General features: G+C 38.3%; 1 protein-coding gene across 3 annotated transcripts; it reads left to right on the top strand.

Annotated features, from left to right (window-relative positions):
* The first annotated feature begins 309 nt into the window (after positions 1 to 309).
* On the top strand, positions 310 to 16,390 carry LOC113146182 (carbohydrate sulfotransferase 11-like). 3 transcript variants are annotated; one of them, XM_026333505.2, is made up of 5 exons: positions 310 to 893; positions 12,103 to 12,179; positions 12,708 to 12,872; positions 13,258 to 13,956; positions 14,073 to 16,390. In XM_026333505.2, the coding sequence occupies exons 1-4, from the start codon at positions 797 to 799 to the stop codon at positions 13,936 to 13,938; spliced, it is 1,020 nt and encodes a 339-aa protein (XP_026189290.1). In that variant the 5' UTR covers positions 310 to 796; the 3' UTR covers positions 13,939 to 13,956; positions 14,073 to 16,390. The 3 variants fall into 3 exon arrangements, with proteins under 3 accessions (XP_026189290.1, XP_026189291.1, XP_026189289.1); XM_026333506.2 differs by having other exon boundaries at positions 12,711 to 12,872; positions 13,258 to 16,390; XM_026333504.2 differs by having other exon boundaries at positions 13,258 to 16,390.
* Positions 16,391 to 16,870: the final 480 nt, after the last annotated feature.

Raw genomic sequence — 16,870 nt, 5'->3', positions numbered from 1 at the left:
AGTTGTTGCTTGAGGCAGGACATGCTGTACCTGAGTCTATGTAGAAATCTCTGTGAACGACTGTAATGCTGCCTTAAAGTCCTCCTTGTAAACCCCACCAATTCAGTTCTATATACTGGCAAATGGAAATATGCAGTAAGTATTGGCGCATGGTGACTTGTGATTATCATGTCATGATCTTCAAAATACGTATATAAGTATCACCTGACGGCTGAATATTTAGCACTTGTCAGATCGGACTGTCCCACTTGAGTCAATGTGTCGGACAGTACCTGAACGCAGCCTATTAAAGGGGAGAGCGCGTGAGAGAGCGTGGGAGTGACGTCATGGCACGGTGCCCCCTCCATGTTTGGCGGAAAGTTTTAGCTTCGATAAAGTGGAGACACGGTCGGTGTGAACCAGGAATAAGTAGAGCTGAGGCGAAACAAAACCGTTCATAACTTTTCATTTTGATTTGCCACTTGTCATGTCAGTGTAATATTAATAACCGCTTTACCTGAGGCGTCTCTTCTTAATTTGTCATTATTTCGCTGAAATTATCTTAAAATCCCGGCAAAAACTAGAGCGGGCGGTTGTGGATTTCCCTTTCATCTCAGAATTAGCGGCTAATTACGGAGGCGTCCGACAGTCCGGCTAATGGTATTTTCGGATGTATAGTTTTTTTTCCGTTTCCCACGGTTGTCAAATAGACGTCTAGTTCTTAGAAGAATTTCGCATCCTATCTGTCGTTGTCTCGTATGAACCGTGTCGAGGTAGGAACGAGGGGTCGGGGGCTCCTCCACCAGAGCCGGGTTTTATGATGAGGATGCCCCGTGGAGGACGCCTGTTCTTGGCGACGTGCCTCGGCTCGCTCTTCGTTCTCGTGCTGTACTTTCAGAGCATCAACAAGCCAGGTAAGACCCACACGCATACGTTACCTTTTTAGAAGAAGAACCGCACTGTCGTCTGTCATTTAAATAGAGCCTTTATATTTAAACAAACTAGCAATGCAGATTTTGACATATACTGTAGTGAAAGTGTGACACTGGCATGTACAGGCATGTACATTGTGCATCTCTGTACACACAACCTGATTTTCAACTTTTTCAAGAACACTTGTAAACACATGCTATCATGCATGCTGCATTTTAGCACAGGCATCTCTCTAATGAATGATGGTAACTGATATGAAAGTGATTTATGATTATCAGGAAAATTTGCTATGGGGATATTCAGTTGTATGACTAACCATGCCTAGTATACATTATAGAAGTAATAAGTGGTGTATAATACAGTGTGGTGGACTTGCGTTACATAATGTTTATAGTTTTAAATTGAAGTCTGTGTTCTCGGAAGCATTATGCATCTTTGCTATACAGTAATTTTAATACCAGTTCCACTGGCACACCTGTTTATGTGCATGTGCATTAATGTGCATGTGTGAAATGGAGGGTATTGTGCACAGACGTAATGAAATGAAGTATGAATAAGCTCCCTGTGAGTACTGGAATGTTTTGAAAGCTTACCCCCTACTAGAGACCCCCTGCATTCCTTTGCTCTAACCCTCCTCTCTTCTTCTTACCTCTCCAATCCTCTCCTTTTGTTTTTTGGGCTGAGCCCTTTCTGTATTTTGAAAGATGGGGAACTACACACTTCCAGGGAGAGAAGTGAGAGCTCAGTCAAAAAAAAAAAAGAGAAAGAGGAATAAAGACAGGTAGAGGTCTATGATTGCAGCCACCACACATTGAATATATTCAAAGCTGTCTGTTTCAGGAAAAGCAAACCACATTTTGCCAACCCTAAAACACACTTTGGAACTCACTGTCTTCCACCATCCAACCCATATCTACTGCTTGTCCTGGTATATTCAGGGTCTTTTGTGGTGCTGCAGCAAATCATTCTCCTACCAACTCAACATACATATACTTATATTGATAGCCTGTTCTGCCTGACCTGCACAAGCTGGTCGTCTTTTAAGCTCCACCAGTAGCCATGCAAGCCACATGAAAAACGTGTTGAATCCACATTAGAAGCGACTAACTCACTGGATGTCATCAAAACAGAAAGCTTTCTTAGCTGTGTATGTAGTCTGGGTTTGAAAACACCAGGTTTTATGTTTTGTTCTCTATTATCCTGGTCTTTTCTATTCCCTTTAATTTGTCACTTCTCTTGCTTTAATCTGACTGAAGCACAGTGAATTGTGAAGAATATTATACATAGAAGGAACCAACCAGTAGTGTTTAAGTTAAAAAAAATCTTTTGCATTGTTACACTATCCAGATATGTTTGTGCCCGAAACTCCTATATAAAGTTACAGTCTAAAGATACGCATTTACAGTGATGCTGTTTTTATCTTTCAGTGTTTGCCTTTCTTATAATTGTGACTCCACAATTATAATTTACCAAGTGTTGGGTTGTTCACTCCCTAACAGAGAACTTTAGCTAGAATTGAACAATGTTGCAATAAGAATTTCATTATAATCAGTTACTTTTGAAAGAGGTCTGATGCCATTACTTGATATATGTATTTACCAGTGACTAGAGGAACTTCACAGCTGTTATTAAAAATTGGTGCAAGTGATTTTTTTTTCTTGTTTTGGAGAAAATATAAACTACAATAAAGCTAGAGAATGTTTTTTTTTTTTTTTTTTTTTAAGTAATATTGTCTGTTTGTTGATGGAGAGGCGGGCACTTCATGAGATTAGGTAGAATAAATGAACAGTGTTGATAATCATGAGCTAAACTGTGGTTGGTGTTTTTACTGTAAAACTGCAGTAACAGCCCTTGTGTTATGAATTACAGTTCTGTCTTTGTTTATGTTATAAAATAGTTGTTCCAACCAGTATCCAGGCAGGTTGTAGATATAGTATGCTAATGATGCAGTTTTAGTTTAATTTTTAACTGATAGGACATGATCATGTACTGGAGGTGTTTTAGACATTTCCTCAACAAATCAAAAGAAATACTGAAATAAAATGATTTCGCCAGCACTGTTGATAGTCAGACATTAAGGTGCTTGGGGAATACAAATGCCTTATGAATGCAAATTGAAGTGTAACTGTCATGCAGACTTTCTTTTTTGGGGGGGGGGGTCAGCAGTGGCTCTGTTTTGGCTTTTATTGAGAGTGCCATGACATTTTATATCCTGTGCTGGCAAAGTAATGCTGCTGATGTCACCCAGAAGAAGGTGCTCAGCAAAATTCTGACTACTGTCATGCTTACAGAACTTGTGCTCCTTAAAATGGAAAATTTGCTACATCATCTGTCTTGAATTTTTGTGTCTTGTTTACTGCTTGTGAACCATGTGTTGTAGATTTTACTGTATTTGCAGTATATGTTTTTGCGAAGACTGCAAATAAACCTTCTTCTAGAATTTTAAAGTTAACCATCTTGTGATGCTTTATGGTCATGTATGATAGCAAGACTAACTTCTCAATGTTCCTCTTGACTGTCATCTGCTTTTTTTGCTCATTATTATTATCTTATTTTTTTTTTATTATTTTGTTTGTTACAAAATTAAGCCATGCTCTCTCCAGGAGGAGAATTATACTTGCTACTATAGCACAGACAGATGGATGCTATACAAACCAAAAGATGTCCTGTACTTGTAAGCGGAGGACAGTCCCTGTAGATCTTATTTTAATATACACTCATGTTTCTAGCCCACTTGGCTTACTGAGCCACATTTCCCAATTCAGCCCACTGTTAAATACCGGATAGGAAGCACAGTGAATGCTTCTATTGTCTGACTTCCTATGCCAACACCCCAGGTTTGGCAATCAGGGAAGAAATGCAAGTCCCATCCAGTAGACCTATATAAACTCATTAGTTTTCAGATTTAATGCTCTGTTAACTGTTTAATGTGAATTTGTGTTTGTGAACTTGAGATATTTGACTTTATTTTGAGCTTTAGTTGTACTGTTGAGTTATTGTGTAGACTTACAGGCCAACATGTTTAACTTAAGAGTCCTGATTACCAGAGTAAGAGTGGTTAGTCATTTATTGATCTCAGCAGCTATAGTCCGGTAATACCATATTATTATTCCGAACAGCAACTGCACCTATTAAAGAACACAGACATAGGAAGTGTATAGTAAAGTACGTACTTAAATATTTATCGTCATATCATGATTGCAATATTGAACATTGTGATCGCACATCACAGCTTTTCCTCATATCGTGCAGGTGTACTTAGGTTTATGGTATCAGTGAACTTAATGAATTACATAATGATTTAAATGATTTACTGCTCACCAATGCAGTTTATACTGTATGGTTAGTCTGTCTAAATTTAAGTAGTGGGTGCCAGAACAACTGGCCAACTAACACCATATGTTACTGTATGTAATTTATTAAGAAGAAATGTGGTCTGCTGTGTTGAGACGCATAGATTGCAAAGAGACTTCTTTCCTAAGCTGACAAAATCGTTTATTAATATTTGACATGAAGATCAAGTCTCAGATTACTGCTGTGGATTGAAACTACTTCATAAACCAACTGTGCCAGCAACCATATTAGACTCGATCTATAAACATTTGAGAGCTTTCTGTGTTGGACCAAATATTCTCGATCATTGTCTCATAACTAGGGCTTTTCCCCCAAACATTGTATTCAAACTTGGTACATTTAAAGTTGTTTGAATCCCTCAAAATCTCTCCTACACAGCAGTGTGAAAATATTTTTGACATACTGAAGAATTTTCCCTGGTTTGTACTATTTCCAGTCAGTCATTAGGCAAAATAATTTGAATAACAAAACACCCACTTTCTTTTTCCTCTCTAGACTCTTTGATGTGGTTGTGCTGATTCAGCAGTACTGTCAGTCATTGTGTGTGTTGTTTGGCTGTAAGTGCATGTTACTACTGTGGACAGGTGGTGCACAGTGTGTGCACTTCTCAAAGAGGAATTTATCAATATTTAGTTAACTTTAAATCCAAACCAGGGCTAATCATGCAAGTTTTAAAACTCTTCAGTCCTGTTTCTTGACAGGAAATTGTTTTCTATTATCACCCAAAACACTAAAACTAAATTTGAGTTGATCATCCCTTGCATTAAATATATTTAAATGTGGAAATAAGACATTATGATGCCAAATGGTGTTGTGTTAAGGCCTATACATACTCCGTGAGAACAGAGAAATTTGAAAGAATGATGTCAACCTTTTCTCACAGCCCTGGTTAGGGAGTTCTCGCAGCTTGTTCTCGACACATCATTTGGGCAGAACTTTTTTTTTTTCTCATGTGGTGTTCGACAACTATTGTGTGATTGTTCAATCATCAATTTGAACTGGGCGTCATTGTGGAAATGTCATTCCCCCTTTTTTCGCTGGCGTTGTCATAGCAATGGATAGTTTTGAGTTGGCTGGCAGAGGCGGTGAGGAAGTATGAAAATATTTATAACGCACCTTGTAAGGCATATAACGACACACAAATGACTACTAATTCGTGGAAAGAGGTAGCCCGAAAGTTGTATATGGAAGAGTGAATGTTGTAAAAGATGGTTATCGCCGATATTTTATCTGCTGTATTGTAGCTTCTGTCAGATACCGACAAAGCTTAGCATGTGACGTGTGCTGTGGTGGGAGGGACTTCCCAGGAGTTTTGCACTTGAGTTTCTCGTGGAGTATAAAATGTCCTGGCGAGAACTAACTTTGTTCTTGTTCTCCACCTCGAGAAAACGAACAAATTTCTTGGTTCTCTCCGAGTATGTATCAGGCTTTATGCTTTGTTTGCATCATGGTAAGGAATTCAAACTTGACAGACAAATGCTGCCCTTCAGCAGAAACTTTCTGCTCTGGACCATAAAAATTTTTCTCTGTTCATGATACTGTTTGCTGTGCATTCACCATCTCTAACATTTCAACTTCAATTTGCAAGCAGCTGTACATGAATACACATGCTAAGAGAACAGGAGAACTGTTATCTCTGTTTCCCAGCTATGAGACACTAGTGAAGAGCCTGATCAAAACCCCAAACTGGCACCTAAATATCACATTTTACTAGTGGTTCTGCTTTATTAGACCATGTTACCATTTTAGGTTTTAAATGCTGTGTTGTAGGTAAGCTGAATTTAAAAAACTGCAGCAGATGATTGACATGGTTTTTGAAGATTGATTTACCAGATATGACTAAAGCTCTACACTCCACTGCTTCAGACAAACATCCAAACTTTAAACAGACACATTGATCTTTGCTCACTTATTCACACAGAACACCTTTTGTAACACCTAAACCTACTGTTCGGGTACAAACTGTAATTATTGTAATTGTAATCAAGTATTTACACAGAAACACATGTATTTAGCACCTATTCATGCAATGTCATACACATACACAGTGTAATCCAATAATTGAACAGTGCTTCATTTTTTTTTTTTTTTCCTTTAAATTGTGCCCTTATTTTTTTATTTTGTGCCTTAATTGCTGCTGTGGCGATCTAAATTTCCCCAGTGTGGGACCAATAAAACTTATGTTATGCAGATGCCTGCACATTGTCACTTATCATCTGACGTCAATACTAATGTAGCTATTATGAAACAAACATTGTTGTGATGCCCTTATGGCCCCCGACAGTTCTGGCACTTCTTAGTGTGATGTACACCACATGCTACACCTGCTCGCTGTTTGTTCTGCTTCACTCTGCGGTGAATCATACATTTCTCAAACAGTGGTTTTGAAAAAGAGGAGACCCTAAAGCATGAGTAAGTTTATATGCGAAGAGCTGGAGGCTCTTTTTTTTTTTTTTTTTTTTTTTTTTTTTAATATTTGAAGGTGATATGCTTTCTGTTCTTCGTTTTGCATGCTTCTGATCTTGCTCAGTAGCCTTGGTGATTGTCAAGTTTTCTGTTGCTGGTGAGCAGTGATTCATTTTGTAACATCTTCGTTCTTTTCAGGAATAAAGGAGTTTGTTAGAAGTTGTTTGTTGATCCCAAATTGAGACACATGACTTTCGGCTAGAATAAGTGAACAAGTTGTATGTGTGTCTTTATATATGCAACAAAAACAGAGGACTGCAAACAACATTGCAGGGAAGGTAAACAGCATAAAACATGTTGATACACAATTTGGTGGCCTGACTTTAAAGGCCGTCATCTACAAGCATTAGGTTTTATGGCCCGTTTAATCCCCTTTAGTGTCTTTGATCCTAACTCTGTCTTGCTTTCTGTATAAAAAATAAAAAAAATTGTGTAATAACCCAAACTCGTTAATCTGCAGACCTGCAGATATGTCTGAGGGCCAGTCTGAACTTTTGACATCATATTTTTAGGAGTGTGAAATTAGCTGTTTGATGGGATAATTAACTCCAGAAATCTTTTATAGGGATGTTTGTGTTGTTTTTTTTGGCACATCTTCAAGAACTGTGAAAATAAACCTAAGGAGGGTCAGAGAAATATATAAAGGAAGTTGCTGGCTCTTTACAAGGTTATCATCTTGTTGGCAGAATAAATTATCTGCAGCATGTACCATGTACAGAAGCCAGGAGCTCTGCTGCTTGTTATTCCTATTAATTTTTTTGTCTCCCCCTGCTTTCAGTTGTTTTCATTTGTGACAACTTATTTTCTATTTCTGTCACTTTCAGTTGTATTGTAAAACAGTTTTCCTTGATCAAAGCAAATTGCAGTTTTTTTTTTCTCAACTCATGGAAACTTCCATTACATAATCCTCATAAAGATAGTCCTTCCTTGAAAGTATAATTAAGTGCAATTTTACCTCTTTAACTGAATATTTATGTTACTCATGCCACAGGATACTCTGCTTTTTCTGATGATCACAGAGGGGAAGAGGCTTTGTTTTTTCAAAAAAAAAAAAAAAAAAGAGAAGTTTATTTGCCAGCAGAGATTTGCCTTCATGTATTAGGCCCACACACATAGTCAAAACATTTGTCTATCTTCAGTCTTTCTGTCACCTGATTAGTACCAACATAGTGCTTCTTGTTTATAATAAACCAGACCAGTATAGAGACTTAATGGAATCTTGTTTGTCTGTCAGTATAACAGGTCAGGTTCAAGCTGGGCCTCTGTGTGTAGTAAGACTAGGGCCTCTTCTGCTCTTTCTAACTGTCATGTTACTTCCTGGATTTGAGAGGAAGTGGTGGTTTTTTGCTGTGTGATAAAACATTTGTCACAGAAAATGATGAGGTTTGTGATGATCAGAATGGAGCAGACTTTGAAGTGTGCTTTACCACAGAGAAAACACTGATGTTTGAGTACAGGTAGACATTGAGACCTTTGTACACTATATAGACACTTAGACTTAAGGAACAGTAGAATGAGTTTAACTACCGTTTATAGAAAAAGTTTATACAGTAATAAATCTTCAAATTAAGTGGTTAAAAAAAATCTTAGAGAAAAACACAAGGATACCACTGTCCCCTTGAGAAACTTGGGCATTTCTATCAGTTTTTTAGGCATATACGCAAATAGCACACAATTGGTATCACAGACAGAATAATCATTTGTTCACATTACAAGTCCAGGCACAACTGTGCTTAATTTCAGCATGCTAAAATTTGCTTATTAGTACTAAACACAGTTAAAGTAATGACGTTGAGAATGCCATTACTTTTGGACTTAAAAAAATTATGTACTGGGCATAGTCACATTTTGGCATGATGGGGAAAGTCCTGTGGATCACCAATCAAATGAATTATTTTGAAACCAGTTCTGCTCTACTAGTATAAGTGTAATTTGGACCTTTTGGTGGTATTAGAATAAAAGTTAGTTGGATCTCGGACAGCATGTCTTAGCAGTCTTTTAAATAGCTGTTGAGACACTTCAGTGTGGACCAACATTGCTATGTTTTACACTGCTCACGTGGCTAAACAACTTCATTTGTGTTACCTTGTGAGCATTTACTTATTTGGGGATTTCTAAGTGATTAACTCAGCCAAGCATCCTAAACCCAGATATACATCATAGGATAGTGGGACTTCTGCAAAGGCTAAGAGTGTTCGGAAAGTTCAAATGTCATGACTTCCCTTTTCTTTAGAAAAATGTATAAAAAGTCTTGTGTGGCCATGCTTCAGTTGTGGATGTGAATCCACATTTAAACATACTGAATGAGTTGGTACTTAAATAGGTTGTTTGCAGCTTCTGATTGATCAGCACTGGAACACAGTCTTTTGAAATTTAAAATAGTATTCACAAATTACCAATGTAAAGCAGGCATTACCTATACTTTTCATTTTATCGGCACATACAAATAGATTGTTTTTGATTTGATTGAGTAGTTTAATGCAATGCAACAATCAGATTTTTTTAAGAAATTGCATGACTTGGCAGAGGTTTTAGGTTTAAGAAATTTAAATAAATGCTCCTGTAATGACTTCTATTGACAAAAGTTGTGTATGCTTTACTCTCCCATTCTATATTTTCCACTGTTCATTTAAGTACCTAAGTGTTTCCTCTCCATCATATATTGTTTTTATTTGAAATGAAACCATCAATATGAGTAGAGTCACTGCAAGTATCTCTTGACCTACTTATCAGCTTCCTGAGGAAGCGTTGAAAGTTTGCTTAGGGGTTAGCTGCTTAAGATGTGAGGGACAGTGCTGTTGACTGAGAGCTTAGACACTTCATTCATTTGATTTAGTAGTACCTGGAACCTAGACATTCTGTGCACAATGGGATGACCAAACCCATTCACTGCTGTATATGTTATCACGCTCATAACAGTACTAGAAATTTAATAGAACCATATGTGCCTTGTACCCATATAGGTATTCAGTAAAGTTCTTCAGTAAGGGCTAGCAGGAGGATGTCTCTCTGTGTGTTCAGATGATGTGGCACAAATTCACCCTGAGGAAGTTGAGGATTTTGATGATTCATGTGGGCTTACGGAGAGCGGATCAACAGGGAGTTGCTGTATCACGACAGTCTTGGTCTCATCATCTCAGATCCTCTTACATTTCATATTCTGCAGTATCTGCTGACTCACCAGCACTGTGATTGATCGTCTTTTTCTCTCATCTTCTGCTTTGTCAATTGCAGGAAGCTATCAAGATTTAGAGCTAGATACACTGACAGAGACTTATTTGTCTGTTGCATTCCAAAGTGTGAAACCTTGACTTTATTTAGTTAATGTTGACTCAGAAGGGAGAGGAACAGTAGGAGAGAAGCAGCCTGCTTCCCCTTCTAGATTCCATACATACATAGAATAACCCTTCACCTTGCTTTTTCTTGCCAACTAATATGATTTCCATATGATGGTATGGATTTTTCTCATCAATTCAAGTAGTTTTCCCTCATGCAAAATACATAACAATATACATCCTCATCTCTCCGTACCCCCTTCCCACTCCAGTTTTATGTAAAGATTTTTAAAGCAACCTGTTTTGCCACATGTGCCAAGCCAGTCACTTTTTTTATTCACATTAGTCCCAACACTCCCTCCCTTCAGGTCTGGAGAGATGGGGGATGGGAGTGATGAGTGGGGGTGAAAGAAGAAGGCAGTTAGCTAGAGCTAGTGAAGGGCGAAGAGAAATGAAGGTCTATGTCCAGATATTTTAACTTCACACTGAGCTTTCAACAGGTCCATAGTCACAAATTCATTGTACACAATCAAGATTTTTTCAATCCCCCTGCTCATCAGTGATGCATGTTTATCATAGGTTGGAAATTGGCAGTAGGTGCTCTGTCCTCCAATGAATTTGCTGTAGATAAAATAATTTCTTATACAGTCAAATTAAAAAGACCTGACGATGAGGTGAGGAAAAAGAAGAAAAGTTCCAGTGAGGCCAAAGTTATGTAACTACACATTACACTTATGGTACCTGTAAATGAAAAGAGGGAGGATTTCTTTTTGTTAAATATCACATATCGCTCACAGCAGGTGAATATGGACCAGGCGATTCACTGTGTCACTGCATTGAACAGATCACTGTGTGGATGCAAAACATCTTCGTCCAAATAAACAGTGACAAGACTGAAGTAATCGTCTTTGGGCCACAGAAACAAAGAGAAACTCTGAGTCACTTTCTCTAAAATCTAAAAATCATGTTAGATTTCTAGAGGTTATCATGGACTCAGACTTGAATTTTAATAGCCACATTAAATCTATAACATCGCCAGCATTTTACCATCTCAAAAACATTGCCAGAATCAAAGGGATCATGTCTAAACCAGACTTGGAAAGACTCCTCCATGCATTTATCTCCAGCAGGTTAGATTACTGTAATGGCCTGTTCACGGGGCTCTCAAAACGAGCTGTAAGGCAGCTGCAGTACATTCAGAACGCTGCTGCTCAGGTCCTGACTTAGAACCAGGAAGTACAACCACATTACTCCTGTTCTCAGATCTCTGCACTGGCTTCCTGTCGCTCAGAGAATAGACTTTAAATCAGCACTGCTTGTGTAGTCTCTTCATGGCTCAGCACCACAGTACATCTCTGACATGTTGGTGCCATATGAAGCATCTCGGACTATGAGAACATCAGGGACAGGCCTCCTGCTCATGCCCAGAGTCAGGAAAAAACATGTAGAAGCAACGTTTCAGTTTTATGCAGCTAAAATCTGGAATAGTCTTCCTGATGATGTTAGACAAGCCTCATCTCTGTCCAATGTTTAAGTCCAAGCTAAAAACGTTTCTTTTTAGTGCGGCATATGACAACTGAAGGTGTTTTATCTAAAGTATTTTATCTGCACATTCTCCTTTAATTTTATTTCAAGTTCATTTTCTACTAATTGTTGCTTCCTCATTTGATTTTTGCATATGTTCTTTTACCTTGTCTTTTATTCCTGTAAAGCACTTTGAATTACTGTATATGAATTGTGCTTTATAAATAAAATTGCCTTGCCTTGCCTAAAGATGGATTACTTCATGAAAAGGCAGACCAGAAGAGAACTGGAAAGTTGCCTCTGACTGACCTTTCCTATAGCTCTTTTACTGTGTAATTTAAACCTTCACACAAAAACTCAACAAAGCACCCTTAGGGAAAATTTACCAGTCTGTTTTTTAACAGATTTACTGAGGTGGTTTCCATTTTACATTACATTAAATGAACAGGAACATGACCTCATAACGATAACACAGAAACACACTATTTCTATTGAAAGAGTGTGTGTGTGAGGAAGTTTTTGTCACAGCTAATCAAGTCTAATATGGAGTTTAATCTTTCTCTAACTGCAGAACCTGGTTTGAAGACTGGCAGTAGATCTGGGAAAAGCAGGAGAGGTCCGCTGCAGACCCTTTACAATGGAGACGAGGTGAGTGCACACTATTACAGTTTCTTTCAGGATCTACTATTCTTATATATGGTGGGCAGACACTGGAGTGTCATCTGTCTTCTCGTCTTGGCAGAATATCCCATCTTTCTTCAGTTGCATTTTACATTGAGGTTCAATCTGGTCTTTACATATTTGCATTTCAAATGTAACACTTACTGACACTGTAGGAGGAGGGTTAGTACTATACCCTAAATTTTCAGAAAATACATTTTTAGGACTGTTTAGATATCTTGGTGCAAGCCTCAGCTTGTACCGTAAATGTATGGCTGATTTGAAATAGTTTGTAGAATTGATATAAGGAAATCACTGGGTTCACATAAGTTAGGAGCCCCTCTTATTGCAATAGGGGTTAACAAATTAGTGGGAGCTGCTTTATTTTTCAACATTTTTCAGCTATAATCAGGGATGTGCAAATAATATATGTCCCAACCATCTTCTGATGTATTTTCTGTTTCTGTTTCTTCCTCCTATCACATTTGGTAATTTTTCATCTGTTCCCATCACAAGCAGCCAGAGCTGGTGGCAGCTCAGAAGTCCCTTCAAGGCCGCAGGGAGGTGTTGGAGGAGGCGTGTCTGAGCCACACAAGGAAACGCAGAGTGCTTTCCCCTGACGATCTCAAACACCTCATTGTGGATGACAAACACAGCCTTATTTACTGCTATGTACCCAAGGTTTGGTTGTCACAACCCAAATAAACATCCTTAAATTCATTTAGAAAATATAGGGAAATCTGCTCCTTATTTGTCTTCAGCTTGCCTATGAAGTGTATTTTTAAGTTTTATTTATTATCAAAGTAATCGACTGATAGTTGACTGTACATCCACGGGTACATGGCAAACAGCAACTGCTATCAAGTGCAAACTGCATGTTTAATGTAGGATTTAAAAAAAAAATGTGATTCATGTAGTAACCACAGAGAACAAACACAGTTTTAGTGAGGCTAGTGTTAGATTTAAAAAAAAAAAAAAAAAACAAAAAACTGTTCTAAACCACAAATAGTCCTGCCAAAACAGACCATTAGAATCTTTTTAATATGTTGTCTTTTGTGACTTCTAGGTAGCCTGCACCAATTGGAAGCGTGTCCTTATGGTCCTTACCAGTGACGGCCGTTACACTGACCCCCTTGCCATCCCTGCCAATGAGGCACATGTACCAGGTAACCTCCGCACACTTTCCGAGTTCTCAGTCCCTGAGATCAACCTCCGGCTTCGCAGTTACCTTAAGTTCATCTTCGTACGGGAGCCCTTTGAACGCCTGGTGTCAGCTTACCGTAACAAGTTTACCCGTAGCTACAACACCGCTTTCCACAAGCGCTATGGAACCAAAATTATCCGCAGGCACAGGCCCAACCCAGAGCCTGAAGCACTGAGGCAAGGGAATGACGTTTCTTTTCGAGAATTTGTGCAGTATCTCGTAGACCCTCGTACCCAAAGAGAGGAACCTTTCAATGAGCACTGGGAGCGGGTGCACTCCCTCTGCCACCCCTGTCTGATCCACTATGATGTAGTGGGGAAGTACGAGACTCTGGAGCCAGATTCTCAGGCTGTGCTCAGATTAGCCGGAGTGGAGGGGACACTTCAATTTCCAACGTCTGGTAAGAGCACTCGGACTGATGGCAACATGGCTGCAGGATTCTTTAAACACATCAGCCCATTTTACCAGAAGAAACTTTTCAGTCTGTATCGAATGGACTTCCTGCTCTTCAACTACTCCACACCAGAGTATCTCAGGATTTGATGAGAGGCAGAAAAACAGGTCTGACATCAGTGCCATGGATGGATCAGTTGTGATACCTTTCATTTAACATCCCACACTTTTCCAGGATGATAATTTTGCACTTCTGGATTGTCATATTTTTTCTACCCTTGTAGGGTGGTTCATCACAGACACAGACTAGTCACTACTATTCTCTACAAAACGTGGTTGACTGTGGACAGAAGTGATTTTCTGGTTTCAGTGAATTGAACTTTGTAAATGGAACCAAATTTCTTCCTGAGGAAAAGGAAAAGACAGACAAATTGTTCAGGAATCTTCCAAGCATCCTGTGTCAGTTTTAGAGGTCGACCGATCGATCAGCCTAGCCGATTAATTGGCCGATTTTTTTTTTTTGCATATTTTAATTAATCGGCATCAGCCCATTTTGCTGCACATTAGGCCGATTTATAGGCAGGCACATCTGTGACCAGCTAAGCGTTGAGAGATGGAGCCACACACACACTGTAGCCGTGCTCTGTTTACATTTTACACACAGGGCTTCAGCTAATGATGGCAGGGGAAAACCATTCGTTTCCAACACGTGTAATTGCATTGTAGCGTATTAGAATTGATGCTGACCGTCATGTGTGCAACAAATGTGAAAGTAGAAACGCGTGTGAAATTCAGACAAATTTTCTTGCTAAAACACGCAGGATAACGTGCGTCTGACACACGCAACACGGGCACGATGCTCCCACCAAAAAATACACTTTTAATGAGGAAAGTTAATGTGCACATTTTAGCCTGAAGTTTTGTCTGAATTGCGCACGTTTCTACTTTCACATGCAAATGACTTGTTGCACATATGCACCTTTGAATTATAGCAGTGTCTGCCAGCAAACATAAATAAGAATCGTGACAGGTAACCTGCAATAAATCAATCCTCAATAAATGTTTCATTTAAGAAATGAAATCACTTTTTATTCCTGGGCACACCCTGATTTCTAAATATCGGCATTGGCATCGGCCAGAGAAAACCCATATCGGTCGACCTCTAGTCAGTTTGCTTTTAAAGTTGTTCTGAAATTGTCATGCAGGTGATAAACTGTCACATTATTTCTGCTGAGCCTTTAGGTTCAGGTAGAATACAATATTTTTTTACATATTTGTTGGCCATTTTACATCGAGAAAAGATGTCAGATGTCAAATTGTGCAAACCTTTGTTTGACTTTTGGTTTGGTGTGTTTGATGTGATCTTTATGCCTTAGCAGCATTCCAGCAGTGCCCACTACAGTAAAGGCTTTCCATGGCTTGTTTTTTCTGAGAACTAATGAGCCATAAATCAGTCACACTTCTGAGGAGCAGGTTCTCCTCTTGCAGGGTATGCAGGTGAATGTGCTGACTGTGAAACTGAGCACAGGAGGTTATGTCAAAGAACCTAAATTTCAGTATCTCTAGAAAGCCTTTATTTATGTATGTCAGAGCAAAAAGTATTTATTGCCGAAATGTGTGGTAGTAAGGATTTGAGCTCATAATTTTGTAATAATTAATTTCATTAGAGAGACTAATATGAAATTAAAAGCATGACCATTTTTTCCTTCAAATATCTGTATGGAAAAGTTAGTTGCACATAAATGGATACCAAACAGCACAACTCTAAGCTATCACACTCAAAAAAAATTTTTTTTTTTACTTTTCTGATCCAAATCCAGCCCAAAATCTACATCCAATGCTTATACTTATCTTACTTGTTGTAGCATACATTGACACTATCTTACACTTATATCTGAGAGTTTTTTCCAAGGCCCCTCAATTCCAGTATGAGCTGGTCATCTTTCCTCTATCACTGTTTTTGTGCAGCTCTGGCCATTAGGATGAACAAACAGCACATGACTGTGGTCAGGGTAGGGCACTACTTCTCTTCCGAGCTACCCTTGTTAGGGGGAAGCAGGCTCGTGAGGGATATGCTAATAATACAGAGTTTAATGTGGGAAAATGTGCATTAGAAGCCACTGTTCCCAAAATATCAGTTTTAACAAAAGGTCTTGATTTAGTGATTTAGTTTCTAATGTGAGTGAAGGGAACTCCTTCAATTTTACATGTCAAAAGCTGTTTACATGTGTTACGAATTACATTAATAACATAAAAAGTTGCATAAAGGCAATCTAATCTAAGCCCCTGAAAACAGAATTAAGGTCTGAAGCAGTTTTGTCATATTGATCAAACAACATTATGACTACTGCGTTCATCATGTGATGCACACTGGCCGTAATAGCATTTTTCTCATACACAATCACTGAAAAAGAAAAGCTAAAAGACTGTGAATATGTCTTTCTCAGAGCTGCATCTTCATCCAGTCGGTCTGGATTAACTCAGAAGAACAGCTATAGCTTTTAGTTGTTTTTTTTTAAATCACATTCCTGTGTGTGAGGAACCAACAGAAAGTCAGCTGGCTTGGTGCTGTTGCGCATGCCTTATGTAACCAAAAACTCTAATCGAGAAGCATGTTTTTTTTTTTTTTTTTTTTTTTTTTTTTTGCGTATTTGTTACTAAGCAGATTTGATAAGAGTCCTATCTTAATACAAGATCAAGAATCCCTCAACTGTCTACAGTTGAGTTGCATGGTGTATAATGTAGGCACCAGGTTTGAAGAGGAGTATAAGGAATAAAAATACCTTTATACTGTTCTTCAGTAATTTGTCAGTGTTGGTGTAATATCAAATCAGTTGAATACATTTTTGAACTAAAGTTAAGATTATCCAGTACATTTCACATGCCAGTGCATGTGCAAAACAAAATCATTTTGAAAACTAGAACAGAAATCTGCACTATCCAATTTTATGTAGTTTTTTTGTTTTGTTTTTTTTTGTCATTTGGTTCTATATGTAACTGCCAGATCATTTTTTCTGAGAAAAAAAGGAATTAAAGAATATGTTGTGAGGAAAAATTGACTTAAGAGTTAAGAATTAACTTA

The sequence above is a fragment of the Mastacembelus armatus genome, chromosome 7, assembly GCF_900324485.2.
Source record: "Mastacembelus armatus chromosome 7, fMasArm1.2, whole genome shotgun sequence".
Lineage (NCBI taxonomy): Eukaryota > Metazoa > Chordata > Actinopteri > Synbranchiformes > Mastacembelidae > Mastacembelus > Mastacembelus armatus.
The sequence above is the reverse complement of the archived record's forward strand: the minus strand, read 5'-3'. Positions and strand labels throughout refer to the sequence as shown.